The 20,161-nt window shown below is 38.6% G+C and overlaps 1 protein-coding gene across 2 annotated transcripts in view; it reads left to right on the forward strand.

Moving 5' to 3' along the window:
• DIS3 (DIS3 homolog, exosome endoribonuclease and 3'-5' exoribonuclease) overlaps positions 1-20,161 on the forward strand; it is a 172,035-nt gene that overhangs the window by 110,509 nt on the left and 41,365 nt on the right. For both annotated transcript variants that reach the window (XM_053707929.1, XM_053707930.1), the window contains exon 20: positions 12,837-12,995. In XM_053707929.1, coding sequence (XP_053563904.1) covers positions 12,837-12,995 — 159 coding nt within the window. The remainder of the gene's footprint in view (positions 1-12,836; positions 12,996-20,161) is intronic.

Below are 20,161 nucleotides of genomic sequence, written 5' to 3' on the forward strand. Positions count from 1 at the left end.
AATATTTTCTATAGCGGACTCTATTAAGGAGTCGTGGCAAACTGTTCCTAAGGTGGAAGGGGCAATTTCCACTTTGGCTAAGAGGACTACTGTTCCCATTGAGGATAGTTTTTCTTTTAAGGATCCAATGGATAAGAAGCTGGAGGCATTATTAAAGAAAATGTATGTCCACCAGGGTCTCCAATGGCAGCCTGCGGTGTATATTGCCACTGTCACCAGCGCTGCGGCTTACTGGTTTGATGCGTTGTCCGATTCTATTCGGACAGATACTTCTCTTGAGGAGATCCAGGACAGAATTAAGGCCCTTAAATTAGCCAATTCCTTTATTATGGATGCTTATTTACAAGTCATTAAACTGGGAGCAAAAATTTCTAGTTTTGCGGTCCTAGCTCGCAGTGCCTTATGGTTAAAGTCTTGGTCTGCGGATGTTTAATCTAAGTCCAAACTTTTGGCAAACCCCTACAAGGGTAAGACCTTGTTTGGGCCTGGTTTGGCTGAAATTATCTCAGATAAAATACAGGAGGGAAGGGTTCCTTTCTTCCTCAAGACAAAAAGAATAAACAGAAGGGACATCAGAGTAATTTTCGTTCCTTTCGTAACTTTAGAGGTAAACCCACCTCTCCCTCCTCCAAGCAAGATCAAGTCAAGTCTTCCTGGAAACCTAGCCAGTCTTGGAATAAGGGGAAGCAGACTAAGAAACCCGCAGCAAGTCAGCCCCCAATCTCGGAGCGGATCTAGTAGGGGGCAGACTTTTTTTCTTTTCTCTCAAGCCTGGATAAGAGATGTTCTGGATCCCTTGGCGGTGGACATCGTATCCCAGGGGTACAAGATAGAATTCAAAACCTTCCCCCCCAGAGTCAGGTTTCTCCTCTCCAGATTGTCTGTAGATCAGATAAAAAGAGAGGCGTTCTTACATTGTGTCAAGGACCTTGCTGCTCTGGGAGTAATAGTTCCTCTTCCTCCTCAGGAACAGGGTCCCATTCACAGGGATCATCACAACTTTCTTTGATTTGCATTCTTGGACAATCACTTTCTCGGGGGATTGCAGTGGCGCCATACCTGGACGACATTCTGGTTCAGGTGCCGTCTTTTCAACAAGCAAACTCTCATACGGAGACCTTGTTGTTTTTTTTCGCTCCCACGGTTGGAAGGTGAATGTGGGAAAAAGTTCTCTGATTCCAGCTACAAGAGTTGTGTTCATGGGGACCATAATAGACTCCCTGTTAATTGAGATATTTCTGACGAAGGTCAGAAAGACAAAGATTTTCAACTCTCTTGTCTTGCCCTTTAGTCCTCTCCTCGGCTGTCAGTGGCTCAATGTATGGAGGTAATTGGTCTGATGGTGGCTTCCATGGACATCATCCCGTTCACTCAGTTCCATCTCAGACTTCTGCAGTTATGCATGCTTAGACAATGGAACGGGGACTATGCGGATCTGTCTCCGTGAATAGATCTGGATCAGGCGATAATAGACTCTCTTCCATGGTGGTTGTCTCAGGACCATCTCTCCAAGGGAACTTGCTTCCACAGACCCTCCTGGTTGATTGTGACCACGGATGCTTCTAGGTTGGGGAGAAGTATGGGGCTTGTTGGAGGCTCATGGCTTATGGACCCAGGAGGAGTCAGTCCTGCCCATAAACATCTTGGAACTGAGAGCAATCTTCAATGCTCTTCTGGCCTGGCCTCGGTTAGCCTTAGCCCGGTTTATCAGATTCCAGTCGGACAACATAACCTCGGTGGCTTACATCAACCACCAGGGGGGAACTCTGAGTTCCTTGGCCATGACAGAGGTGGCCTAAATTATTCAGTGGGCGGGAGGGGCGAAGCCAACTGCCGAATGGAGCAGACGCTTTCCCATTGAGCTCTAGGACCAAATTTTATATTAAGCTGCCCAAAGTGGCATTTTCTCTGAGAAAATAACCAATTCCTACTTTGCCTCACTTGTCTCCATTGTGTACTTATTCTGGTTAACTTAATAGAGACTAAAGGGACATAGCTCCACCGCAAAGCTCCTACATGACGCAGCTCTGAAGCACTGAAAAGTTACGACGCCATCTTAAGCTTCTCTTTCCGGCATGGTAAAGTCGAACATTCTCCTATCATATTGCCACACAACTAGCAGCAGGCAGGCAGGCAGTCTGGTAGGAGAAAATCTGGACCTGCAACCGGACTTCTCCTTTCTTTACTTTTTAACATACCTGCCTTGCTCAATAAGAAAATTGTGCATTACGCATTCAGAGCAGCTGAACCTCAGTGATCTCCCCCTCCCTTCTTTACTGGTATCTATGCCACAGTCTTATCCATGGAGGATAACCGACAACGATCTCTGCAGTTCTTCTTAGCGGCTGTCTCTATACATTTCTCTTACCTTAAACAAGGACATGGAGCATGAGGAGGAGAGGGAGTCCATCTTACAGCAACACTATGCTGACGTCAAGCAAAGCTTACTAGCATTAATGAAGTTGGCTAAACAACTGCCGCAAGAATCACTGACAACCCTGCAACATGGAAGTATGGGGACCCACCTCCAGATGGTCAGAAAGCGTGCTCTAAGTGAGGGTGAAGCATCTACTGGCCAAAACCCCTCTGGGGCTGTAAGTGAGCCGCTCCACATTACGCTCTCAGACACCGGAACATTGTCTGATAGCAGGTCGGGCAATATCCTACCCACAGCTGTACCTAACGTTGGGACGCATACTCCCCTCCCTCTGGGGCTCTTCAGCTGTGCTACAATAAAAATACCCAGGCAGGACTTCACTGTGTTTGATGACCTATACAGGTTGCATTGCTATTTCAAGGGGGGCTTTCCTGCCCTGCAGTCAGCCCTGAGATGGGTTATGAGACCACCATTGAACTGCACTTACAGACTTGTTCGATTTGGTCTAATTCCCACAAAATCTGGAGTGGGTTAAGAGGTCATATACCATATTTGCATTTAGGTGCTGAATTGGACATTAGTGTCTACCTAGTTTGAATGATCCTTTTTTTTTTTTTTTTTTTTATAGCAACGGCATGGTTAAGTTGCACTATGTGATTATATCTTGTTCAGCAGATTCTTATTCTGACAGAAAGCTTTATGGTTATCTACTGTTTTTGTTTTCTGTTATTAATGAAGAAGACTATTTAAGCTTTTACTTAAGTATGCTAGATTAGCTCCATAGAGCCCTTCAGGCACTAAAAGATAACATATGTTTATACTAAGAACTAACACACTAAAAGAAGAGAACCTGAATTGAAATAATAGAGATGGTTAAAGTAACTATTTCCCTCTAGAGAAGATTCCTATACAGTTGCGACTTTACTCACTATAAACTATATCTTGCCCGCTGTACTTTCCCCATCTTCCCACCTTATTATGTAACTAAAATTTAGCATTTATGTCTACATTCCACTGGTCTAGATAGGACCTGCATAGTAGTTACCCTAATGCAATACAAATTACAGAAAAAAAATAAAATAAAATGAGGTCCTTTATATCCAGGCTCAACATTACCGTGAACTGTTACTCACTGTTGTACCCCAGAGTCCACTTTGTATATCTGACTCAATTAATTGAAATTATTTTATTTTATTTCTAAGAAGGACCTAGATTATTTCAAGTACATTCCGAACTGTTAACAGGTTGTCAGCTCGAGTAGACCTGGAAATTTTATTCCTTTCAGTTACCAAAGAGTTACATCTGTATAGCTGTTTTATTCCTTTGGTGTTTACTTTTGTATTTGTCGCACACCTCAATAAAAATCTTAAAAAAAAAAAAAAAAAAAAATATATGCAAAGATAACTGGATGTTTTGGTCCAGGTTCCACGTGGTTTGTTAAACCTGCACGTACATAACATTCTGCTCATTATAATAAAATTATAGTTGTGTTTATTGTATCCGTTTCCTGGGAAACCATTTAGTTCCTTATGTGACATTAAAAATCATTTTTAGCATCTGAAAAAAAAAAAAAAAATTATTCAGTGGGCGGAGACCCACAACAGCTGTCTTTCTGCGATGCACATCCCAGGAGTGGACGGAGTTGGATTTCATGGCTTCTCGTCAGAATGCCAAACTTCAGAGATATGGCTCGAGGTCAAGAGATCCACAGGCATTTCTGATCGATGCTCTGGCAGTTCCATCAGTCTAGCATACCTGTTTCCTCCATTCGCTCTCCTTCCAAGAGTCATTGCTCGGATCAAGCAGGAGAGGGCGTTAGTGATTCTCATAGCTCCGGCGTGGCCTTGCAGGATCTGGTATGCAGACCTAGTGGAAATGTCATCCTTTCCTCCTTGGACACTTCCTCTGAGGAAGGACCTTCTACTTCAGGGTCTCTTCCTTCATCCAAATCTCGTTTCTCTGAAGCTGACTGCTTGGAGATTGAACGCTTAATTTTATCTAAGCGTGGGTCATTGAGACCTTGATCCAGGCTTGTAAGCCTGTGACTTGTAGGATTTACCATAAGATTTGGCAGAAATATTTGTATTGGTGTGAATCCAAAGGATACTCTTGGAGTAGAGTCAGGATTCCTAGGATTTTGTCTTTTCTCCTGAATGGTCTGGAGAAGGGTTTGTCAGCTAGTACTCTGAAGGGTCAGATTTCGGCATTGTCTATTTTGTTGCACAAGCGTCTGGCGGATATGTCAGACGTGCAATCGTTTTGTCAGGCCTTGGTCAGGATCCGGCCTGTGTTTAAACCAGTTACTCCTCCCTGGAGTATCTTGTTCTTAAGGTTTTACAGCAGGCTCCGTTTGGGCCTATGCATTCCTTGGATATTAAGTTGTTATCTTGGAAGGTTTTGTTTCTTGTGGCTATTTCTTCTGCTAGGAGAGTTTCAGAACTCTCTGCGCTACAGTATGATTTCCCTTATCTTATCTTTCATTCTGATAAGGTGGTTTTGCATGCTAAGTTGGGTTTCCTGCCTAAAGTTGTTTCGTTCAAGACTATTAATCAGGAAATCGTTCCTTCTTTGTGTCCTAACCCTAATTCTTATAAGGAGCGTTTATTGCATAACCTAGATGTTTTACGTGCGCTGAAATTCTATCTACAGGGGACTAAGGACTTTTGTCAGTCCTCTGCCTTGTTTGTATGTTTTTTCTGGGAAATGCAAGAGTCAGAAAGCTACGGCTATTTCGCTTTCCTTTTGGCTGAAGAGTGTTATTCGTTTGGCCTATGAGACTGCTGGACAGCAACCTCTTGAGAAAATCACAGCTACGAGGGCTGTTTCTTCTTCTTGGGCTTTCAAAAAATTAAGCTTCTGTGGAACAGATTTGCAAGGCTGCAACTTGGTCATCTTGGCATACTTTTTCCAAATTCTATAAATTCGATAATTTTGCCTCGGCTGAGGCTTCCTTTGGGAGAAAGGTTCTTCAAGCAGTGGTACCTTCTGTTTAGGTTACCTGTCTTGTCTCTTCCTTATCATCTGTGTCCTCTAGCTTGGGTATTGATTCCCAACAGTAATTATTGATGATCCGTGGACATACCGTGTCATTAGAAAGAAAACTAAATTTATGCTTTACCTGATAAATGTATTTCTTTCTTAACACGGTGAGTCCACGGCCCGCCCTGTTTTTCAGACAGTTTCTTTTCTATATAAACCTCAGGCACCTCTGCACCTTGTGTTACTTCTTTCTCTCCTTTCCTTTGGTCGAATGACTGGGGGGTTGTGGGTAGGGAAGTGATATTTATCAGCTTTGCTGTTGTGTTCTTTGCCTCCTCTTGCTGGCTAGGAGTGATATTCCAAACAGTAATTATTGATGCTCCATGTACTCACCGTGTCAAGAAAGAAATACATTTATCAGGTAAGCATAAATTTTGTTTTTATTATTATTATCAAGTATTTTGTAGAGCGCCAACAGATTCCACAGCGCTTTTATAATTTTTTTCGCCCTGTTTCCCATTTTCTCAAGCCTGATATATATATATATATATATATATATATATACACATACATACATACATACATACAGGTGGCCCTCGGTTTACAATAATTCAGTTTGCACCGTTCCAGAATAACCTTTTTTTCCAGTCATGTGACTGCTATTGAAAAGCATTGAGAAGCAGTGCATTGATTAAAATAGCCAGTAGGTGGAGCTATCCGCTTGTGTTGCAGCAAAGCCAAGCAAACTGAAATTAATCAGTTCAACCAGACCTGAGCTATCGAGTAGATTTCAAAGGAACAAGATCTTCCTGTCTATAAATCAGTCCAGATTGGAATGCATAGAAATAACTGTCTGCAGAAAAATGCAGAAAAAAAGCTTGCATTGTGTGGCTGTTTTAGGGTCTCAGGTATTGGAAAGGACCTTGACGTGGTACCTGAGCTTGTCTCATTTGGCCAGATGCGGTGACTAACCTTTCCATTTTTGCTTTTAAATCTTAGCTGAGAGCTTGTAAGTGAGTGCTGGGTTTTCTCTGTGTGTTTTATATATATATATATATACGGTATGTTCATATTATACATATCATATATAGGAGCATGGATATACATTTGCAGAATTAATTTATTTTTATTTTTTTCTAATTTTGTTTTTTTGCAATTATGTCTCAAACTGAACCTGCCTCTGATGTTACCATAGGATTTGAGCTGCCTAAACAGGTATTTAACAAAGCTAAGTATGCATGTTGTAATGAAGCTGATCTAAATTATTCAGCTCTATTTTGTAGCTCTTGTTTAACAAATTGTTAAATATATCTATGAGTACAAATACACACACTGTTATTCCATCTCAGTCTTAATGTACATAGCATTACTGCAGAAATGTAAGATTTTATTGCTACAGCTTTAGAGAAGGCTTTAACTGCTATTTTGCCTTCAATTAAATATAAAAGGTTTTTGCAACATTTTCCTAAACTTAGTGAATTAAGTTCTGACCTTCAGCATACTGACGTATCCTCTACTGATGGGGTCTCCTCTGTTTCAGAGGATGCCACGTCAGAGACTGATAAAGACAAATCTTCTTTTTTATTTAAGTTAGAATATATTCGTTCTCTCTTAAAGGAAGTATTGTTTACTTTGGCTATTGAGGAGTCTAAATTTCCTGATGATAAAGCTAGTAATTGTTTAAATTCTGTATTTAAGACTACTGTTATTACGCCTGATGTATTTCCTATTCCTGACGCTATCTCTAATGTGATTGCTAAAGAATGGTCTAAGCCTGGTACCTCTTTTAACCCTTCTTCTAAGTTTAAGAAATTGTATCCTTTTACCTGTAGTCAAGGATCCTTTAGATAGGAAGCTTGAATCTTATCCAAGAAAGGCATGTTTACAGGAATTTTTACATTCTGGCTATATTCTTAGAACTGTTATATCTATGGCTGATCTTGCTGCTGCTTCTACTTTTTGGTTGGACAGTTTAGCACAGCAGTTGTCTTCAGATTCTGAATTATCTAACATTGTTTTACTTCAACATGCAAAATAGTTTATTTGTGATGCTATATTTGATGTTAGGAAGATCAATGTCAAATCCATGTCTTTAGCCATTCTAACTAGAAGAGTTTATGGCTTAAATCTTGGAATGCTGACATGGTGTATAAAACTAGATTATTTTCTCTCTTTTTTTTTTTTCAAGGTAAAAATCTTTTTGGTTCACAATTGGATTCTATTATCTCCACTGTTACTGGGGGTAAGGGAGTTTTTCTGCCCCAAGACGAGAAATCTAAGGGTAAATTTAAAGCTCTCAATCGTTTTCGTTCCTTTCGTCAGAATAGAGAACATAAAACCACGCCTTCCCCTAAGGCCTCTGGCTCTACAGGGAGTACAGAATTATTAGGCAAGTTGTATTTTTGAGGATTAATTTTATTATTGAACAACAACCATGTTCTCAATGAACCCAAAAAACTCATTAATATCAAAGCTGAATAGTTTTGGAAGTAGTTTTTAGTTTGTTTTTAGTTATAGCTATTTTAGGGGGATATCTGTGTGTGCAGGTGACTATTACTGTGCATAATTATTAGGCAACTTAACAAAAAACAAATATATACCCATTTCAATTATTTATTTTTACCAGTGAAACCAATATAACATCTCAACATTCACAAATATACATTTCTGACATTCAAAAACAAAACAAAAACAAATCAGTGACCAATATAGCCACCTTTCTTTGCAAGGACACTCAAAAGCCTGCCATCCATGGATTCTGTCAGTGTTTTGATCTGTTCACCATCAACATTGCGTGCAGCAGCAACCACAGCCTCCCAGACACTGTTCAGAGAGGTGTACTGTTTTCCCTCCTTGTAAATCTCACATTTGATGATGGACCACAGGTTCTCAATGTCGTTCAGATCAGGTGAACAAGGAGGCCATGTCATTAGATTTTCTTCTTTTATACCCTTTCTTGCTAGCCACGCTGTGGAGTACTTGGACGCGTGTGATGGAGCATTGTCCTGCATGAAAATCATGTTTTTCTTGAAGGATGCAGACTTCTTCCTGTACCACTGCTTGAAGAAGGTGTCTTCCAGAAACTGGCAGTAGGACTGGGAGTTGAGCTTGACTCCATCCTCAACCCGAAAAGGCCCCACAAGCTCATCTTTGATGATACCAGCCCAAACCAGTACTCCACCTCCACCTTGCTGGCGTCTGAGTCGGACTGGAGCTCTCTGCCCTTTACCAATCCAGCCACGGGCCCATCCATCTGGCCCATCAAGACTCACTCTCATTTCATCAGTCCATAAAACCTTAGAAAAATCAGTGTTGAGATATTTTTTGGCCCAGTCTTGACGTTTCAGCTTGTGTGTCTTGTTCAGTGGTGGTCGTCTTTCAGCCTTTCTTACCTTGGCCATGTCTCTGAGTATTGCACACCTTGTGCTTTTGGGCACTCCAGTGATGTTGCAGCTCTGAAATATGGCCAAACTGGTGGCAAGTGGCATCTTGGCAGCTGCACGCTTGACTTTTCTCAGTTCATGGGCAGTTATTTTGCGCCTTGGTTTTTCCACACGCTTCTTGCGACCCTGTTGACTATTTTGAATGAAACGCTTGATTGTTGATGATCACGCTTCAGAAGCTTTGCAATTTTAAGAGTGCTGCATCCCTCTGCAAGATATCTCACTATTTTTGACTTTTCTGAGCCTGTCAAGTCCTTCTTTTGACCCATTTTGCCAAAGGAAAGGAAGTTGCCTAATAATTATGCACACCTGATATAGGGTGTTGATGTCATTAGACCACACCCCTTCTCATTACAGAGATGCACATCACCTAATATGCTTAATTGGTAGTAGGCTTTCGAGCCTATACAGCTTGGAGTAAGACAACTTGCATAAAGAGGATAATGTGGTCAAAATACTCATTTGCCTAATAATTCTGCACTCCCTGTCATTGGAGACCATCTCCGAATTGGAATAAATCCAAGCCTTATAAGAAACCAAATCCTACCCCTAAACCTATATGAAGGTGCGGCCCTCAAGCCAGTTCTTCTGGTAGGGGACAGAGTAAAGCTATTTCAAAGAGTTTGGACAGACTTTGTACAAAATCATTGGATTCAGAATATAATTTCTTAGTGGTGTCGAATAGGATTCAAAATAAGACTTTCTTTCTTACCAATGTAACAAAAAACCCAGTAAAAGCTCAAGTCTTTCTAAAATGTGTTTCAGATCTAGAACTTTCAGGGGTAATTTTTCCCAGTTCCACAGCAGGAACAAGGTTTGGGGTTTTTATTCAAATCTATTCATTGTACCTATGAAGGAAAATTCTTTCAGACCTATTTTGGATCTGAAAACTTTAAATGGTTTTGTAAGAGTCCCAACTTTCAAGATGGTGACTATAAGGACTATTCTGCCTTTTGTTCAGCAAGGTCACTTTATTACAGGATGCTTACCTTCACAATCCGATTCATCCAGATCACTATCGTTTTCTGGGATTCTCTTTTCTAAACAAGCATTATCAATTTGTCGCTCTTCCGTTTGGCCTTGCAACAGCACCAATAATATTCTTAATAGTTTTAGGTGCCCTTTTATCTGTAATCAGAGACCGGGGTATTGCGGTGTTTCCTTATTTGGACAATATCTTGGTACTAGCTCAATAGATTTCCAGATAGATTCAGTGTCCATGACTCTATCCTTAACAGAAAAGAGACATTTGAGATTGGTTTCAGCTTGTCTAAACCTTCAGTCTCTTATCATTCGCTTCAATGGCTATTTGCATGGAAGTTTTAGGTATCATGTTTGCAGCTTTAAGATGCGATCCTTTTTGCTTGTTTTCATAACAGACCTCTACAGTTTTGCATGTGGCACCAATGGTGCATGGATTATACTCTGTTATCACAACCGTTATACTTAAATCCCAAATCTCAACTCTCTCTGACTTGGTGGTTATACCATCACCTTATTGTTTAAGGGGGCTCCTTTGTTTGTCCTATCTGGACTGTGATCACAACAGATGCATATGTCTCAGGTTGGGGAGCTGTTTGGGGGTCTCTGACAGCACAAGGAGTTTGGAATCCTCGAGAGGCGAGGTTACCAATCTATATATTAGAACTCTGTGCTATTTTAAGAGCTCTTCAGGCTTGGCTTCTATTAAAGAGAGAATCATATATTCGGTTTCAAACAATGTCACAACAGTGGCATATGTCAATCATCAAGGTGAGACTCGCAGTCCCCTAGCAATAAAAGAAGTATCTCTAATGCTTTCTTGGGCGGAATTCAATTCTTGTCTAATCACTGCAATTCATATACCAGGTGTAGACAATTTGGAAGTGGATTATCTCAGCTGTCAGATTCTACACCGGGGAGTAGTCTCTCCATCCAGATATGTTCTATCAGATTGTGCAGATGTGGGGTCCTCCAGACATAGATCTGATGGCCTCTCACCTAAACAAGAAACTTCCCAGATACCTCACCAGGTCCAGGGATCCTCAGGCAGAAATGATGAATGCTCTAGCAGTTCCATGGTTTTACCAACCTGCTTACAATTTTTCACCTCTAGGAGTGATCTCAAATATCATAATGGAACAATCTTATGTGTTTCTGATAGCACCAGCATGGCCTCACAGGTTCTGGTACACGGACCTTGTCCAAATGTCCAGTTGCCAGGCTTGGTCACTTCCTATAAGACCAGACCTTCTGTCTCAAGGCCCAGTTTTCCATCAGGATCTCAAATCTCTAAATTTGAAGGCATGGAAATTGAACGCTTAGTTCTTAGTCATAGACGTTTCTCTGACTCAGTAATTAACACTATGATACAGGCTTGTAAGTCTGTTTCAAGTAAGATTTATCATAGGATTTGGAAAACCTATATTTCTTGGTGTTCCACTCATGATTATTCTTGGCATTCATTTATAATTCCTAGGATTTTACAGTTTCTTCAGGATGGTTTGGCTAAAAGTTTGTCTGCAAATACTTGAAAGGACAAATCTCTGCTCTTTCTGTCTTATTTCATAGAAAGATTGCTAAGCTTCCTGATATTCACTGTTTTGTTCAGGCTTTGATTCGTATCTAGCCTGTTATTTAATCAATTTCTCCTCCTTGGAGTCTCAATTTGGTTTTAAAGTTTGTACAGGCTCCTTCTTTTGAGTCTATGCATTTTTTGGATATTAAACTACTTTCTTGGAAAGTTTTATTTCTTTTGGCTATCTTTTCTGCTAGAAGAGTTTCTGAATTGTCTGCTCTCTCTTGCGAGTCTCCTTATCTGATTTTCTATCAAGATAAAGCTGTTTTGCGGACTTTGTTTAAATTTTTGCCAAAGGTTGTGAATTCTAACAACATTAATAGGGAAATTATTGTTATTTCCTTGTGTCCTAATCCTAAGAATACTCTTGAAAGGTCTTTACATTCTTTGGATATGTTAAAATCTTTGAAATATTATGTTGAGGCTACTAAAGATTTCAGAAAGACTTCTAGTCTATTTGTTATTTTTTCTGGTTCCAGAAAAGGTCAGAAAGTCTCTGCCATTTCCTTGGCATCTTGGTTGAAGCTTTTGATTCACAAAGCTTATTTGGAGGTGGGGCAGTCTTTGCCTCAGCGTATTACAGCTCATTCTACTAGATTAGTCGCCACATCTTGGGCTTTCAAGAATGAAGCTTCAGTTTAACAAATTTGCAAAGCAGCAACTTGGTCTTCTTTGCATACATTTTCTAAATTTTACCATTTTGTTGTATTTTCTTCTTCGGAAGCAGCCTTTGGTAGAAAGGTTCTTCAGGCAGCTGTCTCAGTTTGATTCTAGTGCCTATGATTTTATTTATTTTTTTAATTTTTAAGAAAACGTAATTATTTTTTTGGATTTAATTTCTCAGCGAAAATAGCTGTTTTTATTTTATCCCTCCCTCTCTAGTGACTCGTGGACTTCCACATCTTGGGTATTATATCACATACGTCACTAGCTCATGCCATACGTTCTCTAGCTCATGGACTCTTGCCACTATGAAAGAAATGAATTTATCAGGTAAGTTCTTACATAAATTATGTTTTCCATATAGGAAACCTAAGAATAGCTAAAGCAAATACGGTTCTACCAGCATAAGTTTCTTCTTGTTTTTTAAAAATACATAGAAACATTTTAGAACAAAAATATGCTGCAACGTTCAGCTGTCCATAAAGCACTGAATATGATGCAAGTGGGAGTTGCTGTCACCCAGTCATTTTGGACACTTTAAGATCATTATAAACAAGCATAAAATAAGGACGGCTGTCCATATTTGTTTAAAAGTTCTCCAGAAACATTCCAAATATTTCTTCCTTTACCACTTACTGCAAAGGCCACTACACTTTCGTTTGTATTTAAAAAATATTTGACCATCATGTCATAGTAACTAAAAAGTATGATGATTGGGAAATGCAAATAAGCTGTGTATTTCAATTGATTTCTTTTATTTTTTGCTTCTTTATTATGCTTGTCATTGACATTTCCATATTCTCTTTTTGTTTCACAGTTGTTCTTCAAAAACAAAGGAATTGTGAATGAGGAAGGATACATCTTGTTTGTTCGAAAAAATGCAATAGTTGTGTTAATTCCTAAGTTTGGTTTAGAAGGAACAGTATTTTTTGAGGAAAAAGACAAACGAAAACCTAAACTAACTTATAATGATGAGGTAAGCTGCACTTTCTATCTGTAATATTTAAATGAATATGCATTTTGCATTTTAAGTAATCCATGTGAATGGCAAATATCTTTTTTTTTTTCTTTCTTTTTTTTTTTTATTAGCATGCAACGTGCATATTTCGATTATTCTAGATTGTAGGAGAGTTCCTAGGGGCTATACACAAGGATGGGAGAGCTTTTGGGGCATGTAAAAGTGCATCTGGGGGTGTGGTTTAACGTTGGAAAGGGTACCAGCAAGTGAGTATGTATGGGTAGAGGAGTGTCTCGGTGCTTGGAAGAATGCCTGGGTGTGTGCCTAACAGTGCAGGAGTATGTTGTGGGTGTGCAAAAGAGGATAAGGCAGCTGCATATGTGTGCATAATCTTGAATGAGCGATCAGGTGGGTGGGTGCATAAGAGTGGGGAAGAGAGTGGTTCTTTAATATAAGACTGTGTTTGTGTAAGGCTAGAGAAGTACCTGAATGTGTCTGAATTAGTATGGAAGAGTACCTGGTGGCTGTACATAAGAGAAGGAGGAATCATAGGATCATGGATGGCTGCAGGGGGGGCAGTTGCTCCCCCCCTTGAATTTTCCTACCCCTCTGGATTTTTAGCAGAGCTGCACCTCTCCCTATGTTCTGCAAAGCAGGGCTGCCACTAGAAATTTTGGGGCCCCTGACTTAACCATTGATCAGCCCCCCCCCCTCTTTTGACATGTGCAATATTTGACCAAGTGACTAAACCGTATATGCACTTTATTCTTAAAGGGAAAGTAAACACCAGAATTTTTGTTGTTTAAAAAGGTAGATTATCCCTTTATTACCCATTCCCCAATTTTGCATAACCAACACAGTTATAATAATGTACTTTTTACCTCTGTGATTACCTTGTATCTAAGTCTTTGCAAACTGCCTTCCTATTTCAGTTCTTTTGACAGACATGCATTTTTAGCCAATCAGTGCTTGCTCTTAGGAGCTTCACGTGCCAGAGCTCAATGTTATCTATATGAAACACATGAACTAACGCCCTCTAGTGGTGAAAAACTGTCAAAATGCTTTCTGATTAGAGGCAGTCTTCAAGGTCTAAGAAATTAGCACATGAACCTCCTAGATTTAGCTTTCAACTAAGAATACCAAGAGAACAAAGCAAAATTGGTAATAAAAGTAAATGGGAAAGTTGTTTAAAATTACATGCCCTATTTAAATCATGAAAGATTTTTTGTGACTTTACTGTCCCTTTAAGTGTAGTCAAACTTGGAAATGTTGTAAAAGTAGTAACACACAAACACAGAAACACACAGACACACTCATACACTGAAACACACACTCACACATAAGGATTTACATATAGACACTCTAGCAGACACGCAAAGAAACACACAAACACACTCAGACACAGATACTCACACATACACTCAGCAATTGTTTACATTGACCTGACAAGTAATGAGGTAGACTATAGTTTTGTCAAAAAAGGAGATTAACATAACAAAATATGGAGTTCTGATTATCTTTTTGTCAAGGAAGATGCCAACTAAATGATGACAACAGCATGCAGTGGCTGAAAAGGAAGGGCCCTGAACTGCCTAAACAATAATTTAAAGGTTAAATGGTGGATTGGTGACTTCTGAAAGTATCTCATTAGTCTCAAAGTCTGTAGAAATATGTGAATAATCAGTAGTAAGGTCAAAATGTCCTAAAAAGGAACAGACAATGGACACACACACACACAAACTTGCACATACACCCAAGGAAACACCGACAGAGACAGCCTCAGAAAACACACAAAGACATACACACACACACACAGACACCAACAAAAAACACACAAATACATACACACACAGAGAGACAACCACATAAAACACACAAAGACATACATACATACACACACACACCCTCACTGAGACATCCACAGAAAACACACAAAGACATACACACACTCTCACAGAGACACCCACAGACATACGCACAGACATACGCACACACCCTCACAGAGACATCCACAGAAAACAGATATATAGACATACGCACACACCCTCACAGACATCCACAGAAAATGCACAGACATACTCACCCACCCTCAGAGAGATACTCGCAGAAAAAAAATACATACACGCTCTTGGAGGCACAAACAAAAGCACAAAGACATAAACACAGACACAAAGTAGGAAAAATAGGCGGCACTCAAGGCTTTACAGAAATAAAGATAAAAACACTGCTTTATTTCGAAAATATAAAATAGACACTCACTAGTGCTAAACAAGTAGGAGAAGGAGGAGGAGACCTTACATGTTTCGTGCCCTGCGGCACTTAATCATAAGCTTAACCCCATACACGTAAGGGAAGGACTTTAAACCAACCACAGCCAATCAATAAAAGCAACAACAACGGTTGCCATATCAACGGCTATAAGCCGGAACCAAGCAAACCCACAAACCAACGTGTTAAATAAGTACAACACCACAGATAAAAATATATTTAAAAATCAAATAATTCAACCAATATATCTGATTTAAAACTGTACTCATTTTAAGCCCCAACAATCCGATATGTTATTAATAACAATGATAATGATGATAATAACTGAGATAATCCCTAAATGAGAGATTCCTAACTTATTACATAATTAATTTAAATATGATTGAACGATCTACACAATTGTTAGTAACAATAGTAATAATGACAGGGATAATCCCTCAATGAAAGATTCCTCTCTTGTTACAAAATTTATATGTTTGAACAATCTGCACAGTTATGCAATATAAAATACACTAAAAATCATCATAACGTTATCATACATAAATACTTGATTTTCATATTTAGAAATACCTTGAAACAAAGGGATATTAGAAATTATAACAAGGACTCTAGCGTAGCTAAACACTTCAATGGAATTCACTTTACTAATGAGCCCAAAATTTTGGTTAAGGTAATAGATGTAGCAAGGAAACCATCACGGGGGTGGGGGGGTGGGGTAACAGGTTTAATGTCCTCACAAAAAAAAGAACTGTTTTGGATTTGGAAGTTGGGTACTAGGGAACCGACAGGTTTAAACAAGGAGTGGGACATTAGCTATTTTGTGGAATAAGCCAGGCAATTTTCAACACTTATTGCAAATTACAATTTATTATAGCTTGTGTCCCCTTATGTGTTTCCTTTGCTTTTTATTGGTGTATCAATGTTTTCCCTTATTCTGCAGCCAATTTCTAAAAACTTCTAAAAACATTTAGAAACATTTTGAAAATATTTTAGAAATTTTCCAGGAGTATTTTGAGTAAATTCTGGAAATGTCATGAAAAATAACATATGTAAAAAAATATCATGGAATTCCATGAAATGCTATATAAGTTGTGGAAGTTAATGAATTTTCAGAGTGTTTCAAGGTATTTCTAAATATTAAAATCAAGTATTTATGTATGATAACGTTATGATGATTTTTAGTGTATTTTATATTGCATAATTGTGTAGATTGTTCAAACATATTAATTTTTGTAACAAGAGAGGAATCTTTCATTGAGGGATTATCCCTCTCATTATTACATATTTAAATTAATTATGTAATAAATTAGGAATCTCTCATTTAGGGATTATCTCAGTTATTATCATCATTATCATTGTTATTAATAACATATCGGATTGTTGGGGCTTAAAATGAGTACAGTTTTAAATCAGATATATTGGTTGAATGATTTGACTTTTAAATATATTTTTATCTGTGTTTTACTTATTTAACACATTGGTTTGTGGGTTGGCTTGGTTCCAGCTTACAGCCGTTGATATGGCAAGTGTTGTTGCTTTTATTGATTGGCTGTGGTTGGTTTAAAGTCCTTCCCTTATGTGTAGGGGGTTAAGCCTATGATTAAGTGCTGCAGGGCACAAAACATGTAAGGTCTCCTCCTACTTGTTTAGCACTAGTGAGTGTCTATTTTATATTTTCGAAATAAAGCAGTGTTTTTATCTTTATTTCTGTGAAGCCTTTTTGAATGCCGCCTATTTTTTCCTACTTTGTGCATACCTTGGTTGGCTCAACCATCTCTGGGTTGGCACCACGCCATTGTGTGAGACGCACCTTGCGCATATCGGACCGTTTGAACCCTGCTGGGATTGGTTAGGTTCCCTGCCATTCACTCACGGACTGGAGCGACACCACTTCCTGACTATAAACACAGACACTCACAGAAACACTCACAGGAGGTAAAATATCTGCACATTGCATCCTGTAAATCAACAGTGTGTGACATGCATGATAAAAAAAAATTGCAGAAATTAAGAGATCACTTTTTAAAGAATCATATTTGTAAATGTGCAAACAAAAATAATTCTGTGAATTCAAAATTGTACATTAATGATCTGGGTAGATTGTTAGATGAAGAAAAGTACTTTTGAAAGGTTGACATATGTTTTTCCCCCATTTTCCTCAACCAAGAGCACCACTTCAAATATGGTGTACAAATGTTACCATCTGTCAGCTGTACTTATGGGTTTTGAAAATGCTGTAATCTATATGGTCTTGGTAGAACCATAAGCTGTGGTACTGAGTCTCATACCATTAGATCTGATAAAATGCAGGATTCAGGCTTGTTTGTATGTATTTCAAAATTAAGTCAGATGTAGTGTAACCTGAAGAGTGTTAAGTTAACCTGTCTCATTTCAAACACTGATCAATCTTAGTCTGAGAGTATAACATTTTATGCAGATGTAAAAATCTTAGCTAAAATGCCTCCTTGCATCTGGAAAGTCCTTGCATAAAGGGGCAGTAAACTGGAATGTAATATATATATATATATATATATATATATATATATATATATATATATATATATATATATATATATATATATATATATATATATATATATATATATATATATATATATATATATATATATATATATATATATATAAATATAAAAAAAAATCGTATCTGCCAAAAGGGCATCTACCATTTGTGTATTGAGGAGGAAACATTTCTGCATGGCTTTAAATATAGAATTTATACAGCATTGTCAAATAATCATAAATACACCGCTGCATATTGCTAAAAAAATGTGTTTTTATGTACCCCTGGCCCCACAATAAAACTACTAACCACACTGAAGTTACAATCTGAAATTGCACAAAGAAATAAAAAACATTTACTAAGCAAGTCCTACCTCCTCTGCAAATGAAAGTGATCTGCCGTCTGACTCAGACACACACTGTACAAACTTAAGTGCCAAGTCTGTCTCACACTCTGCATAGTGGTTTAGTGCACACTTAGAAATCCTCTCAAATGCTAATGCCTTACTCCTTGTAATAACATTTCCCACGCTCAATAGCACTCAGCTGTAGTACCCTCTGGTGGCTGCCAAAATTAAAAAAAAATGTTTGTTTTTTAAAATAATAGTTGTTCTTGCCTCCTGGGGCCCCTGGCGCATTTGGCCCCTGACAGGAATCACCCCTGTCACCCCCTACTGCAAAGAAAAGATTACCGCAAACAGTTATACCGTGTCCTGTAATTTTCTGAAGGAAGGCTTTTTGTGTGGCGCTTTTCTGAGTTAAGTTATCCCTTGGCAAAGAACATCCTAATGTCAGGACCGCACCAAACAAAAGCATTGCCAAGATAAAAATGCAGGACATAGTAAATCTGGCTGCAGTGATATTTTTCTTTTATTATTTTTGCTGTCACAAATGTTAGTGGTATAGCGTGTGGAGAAGTTACAGTGCATATCCTCCTATCCTGTCCCCACTTTGAAGCTGTCCGAATCCTGGGATTACTGTTCCATGCACTTTCCATTCACAAGCATTTTATATTAAAAAATTACATCAAAAATATGTTTTTTTTTCCTAGCTTCTGTTCTGCACTACAAAAACGTGTATGTTTATATGTGTGTGTATAAATGTGTGTGTGTATCTGTGTGTGTGTATGTGTGTGTGTGTGTGTGTATATATATATATATATATATATATATATATATATATATATATATATATATATATATATATATATAATGTGTATGTGGGAAAGAGTTATCTCTGTGAATATGTGAAAATATGTATGATGTATGTTAATCTGATCAAATTATTTGTGTCACTATTTAGTGTTCCTGTAAAAGTGTCTTTCAGAAGATGTCAGTAGTTAATGTGTATTTTGAGTGTGTGTTAGAGTGTGGTTACCTGTCAGTATGTGAATGTGCGTGTCTGAGTATGTCTCTTTAAATATGATTTAATTTGTGGGCAACTGAGTTTATGTATTGACTTGTACTTTCCAAATTGTGTGCCTATCAGCATGTCTTTGAGATTAAAATACGCATCATAAAAATGTCAAAACATTACAGTATCCCCCCACAACTCTGAGTCCTAACCATTTTTCTGTGAGAAAAAATACCCAGTCTGAGCTTGCACTGTCATGGCATGTAGCGTTGTGCTCTGGTGACAAAATGCAGTGCACTGAGTCTCTAGACAATTATCTGTTTAATTTTCATTTACTCCCTCTGGAAAAATTCCTGCCAACGCTCATGTGTAGGAGTGTTCATAATATTAGTAGAACAGGTGGTTTGGGTAAGAATAGTGCCTTTGTGTTTGTGTATATGTGTACTTAAGGGTGTGAGAATGCCTGGGTGTGTGTAAAAGGAAGGAAAAGCATCTAATGGGTGTGAATAAGTGAAACCCTGGAGGTGTGTGTCACAATGGTAAAGATGTGTATGTGTGCATGCACATGTGTTAGGGAAGAAGCCATCTGGGTGTGCATACAAAAGCATTTGCAAGTCCCTGAGAGTTTGTGTCATAGTGTATCCTTGGTGTGTGTGTAAGACAAGTGCTTGGGTACGTGTATGTGTTATTGTTGGAGAGTGCTTGGCATGTGTGAGTAAGAGAGCGAGAGTTCCTGGAGTGTAAGCAGAAGTGGCAAGTGGATCAGTTCTTTTGCATAAGATAGGGCATAACATAGGGGAGCATATGGACATGTGCATATTGGTGGGAAAAGCTCATACATGAGTTCTGAAGTTTGAAAGAACCTTGCAGTTGCTTAATAATCTAAGGTATGGAAGAGCATCTGGGCGTTTGTGCATAATGATAGGCAAGTGCAAGCTGATGTGCCTTTAATTTGATAGGATAGGGAAGGGATGGGACAACAGTCTCCAAGTCTTCATTTTTTGTTATTGTTGTTTTTTTTAACCATTTTATAGAGACAAAAT

This window comes from Bombina bombina, chromosome 3 (genome assembly GCF_027579735.1).
Source record: "Bombina bombina isolate aBomBom1 chromosome 3, aBomBom1.pri, whole genome shotgun sequence".
Taxonomy (NCBI): domain Eukaryota; kingdom Metazoa; phylum Chordata; class Amphibia; order Anura; family Bombinatoridae; genus Bombina; species Bombina bombina.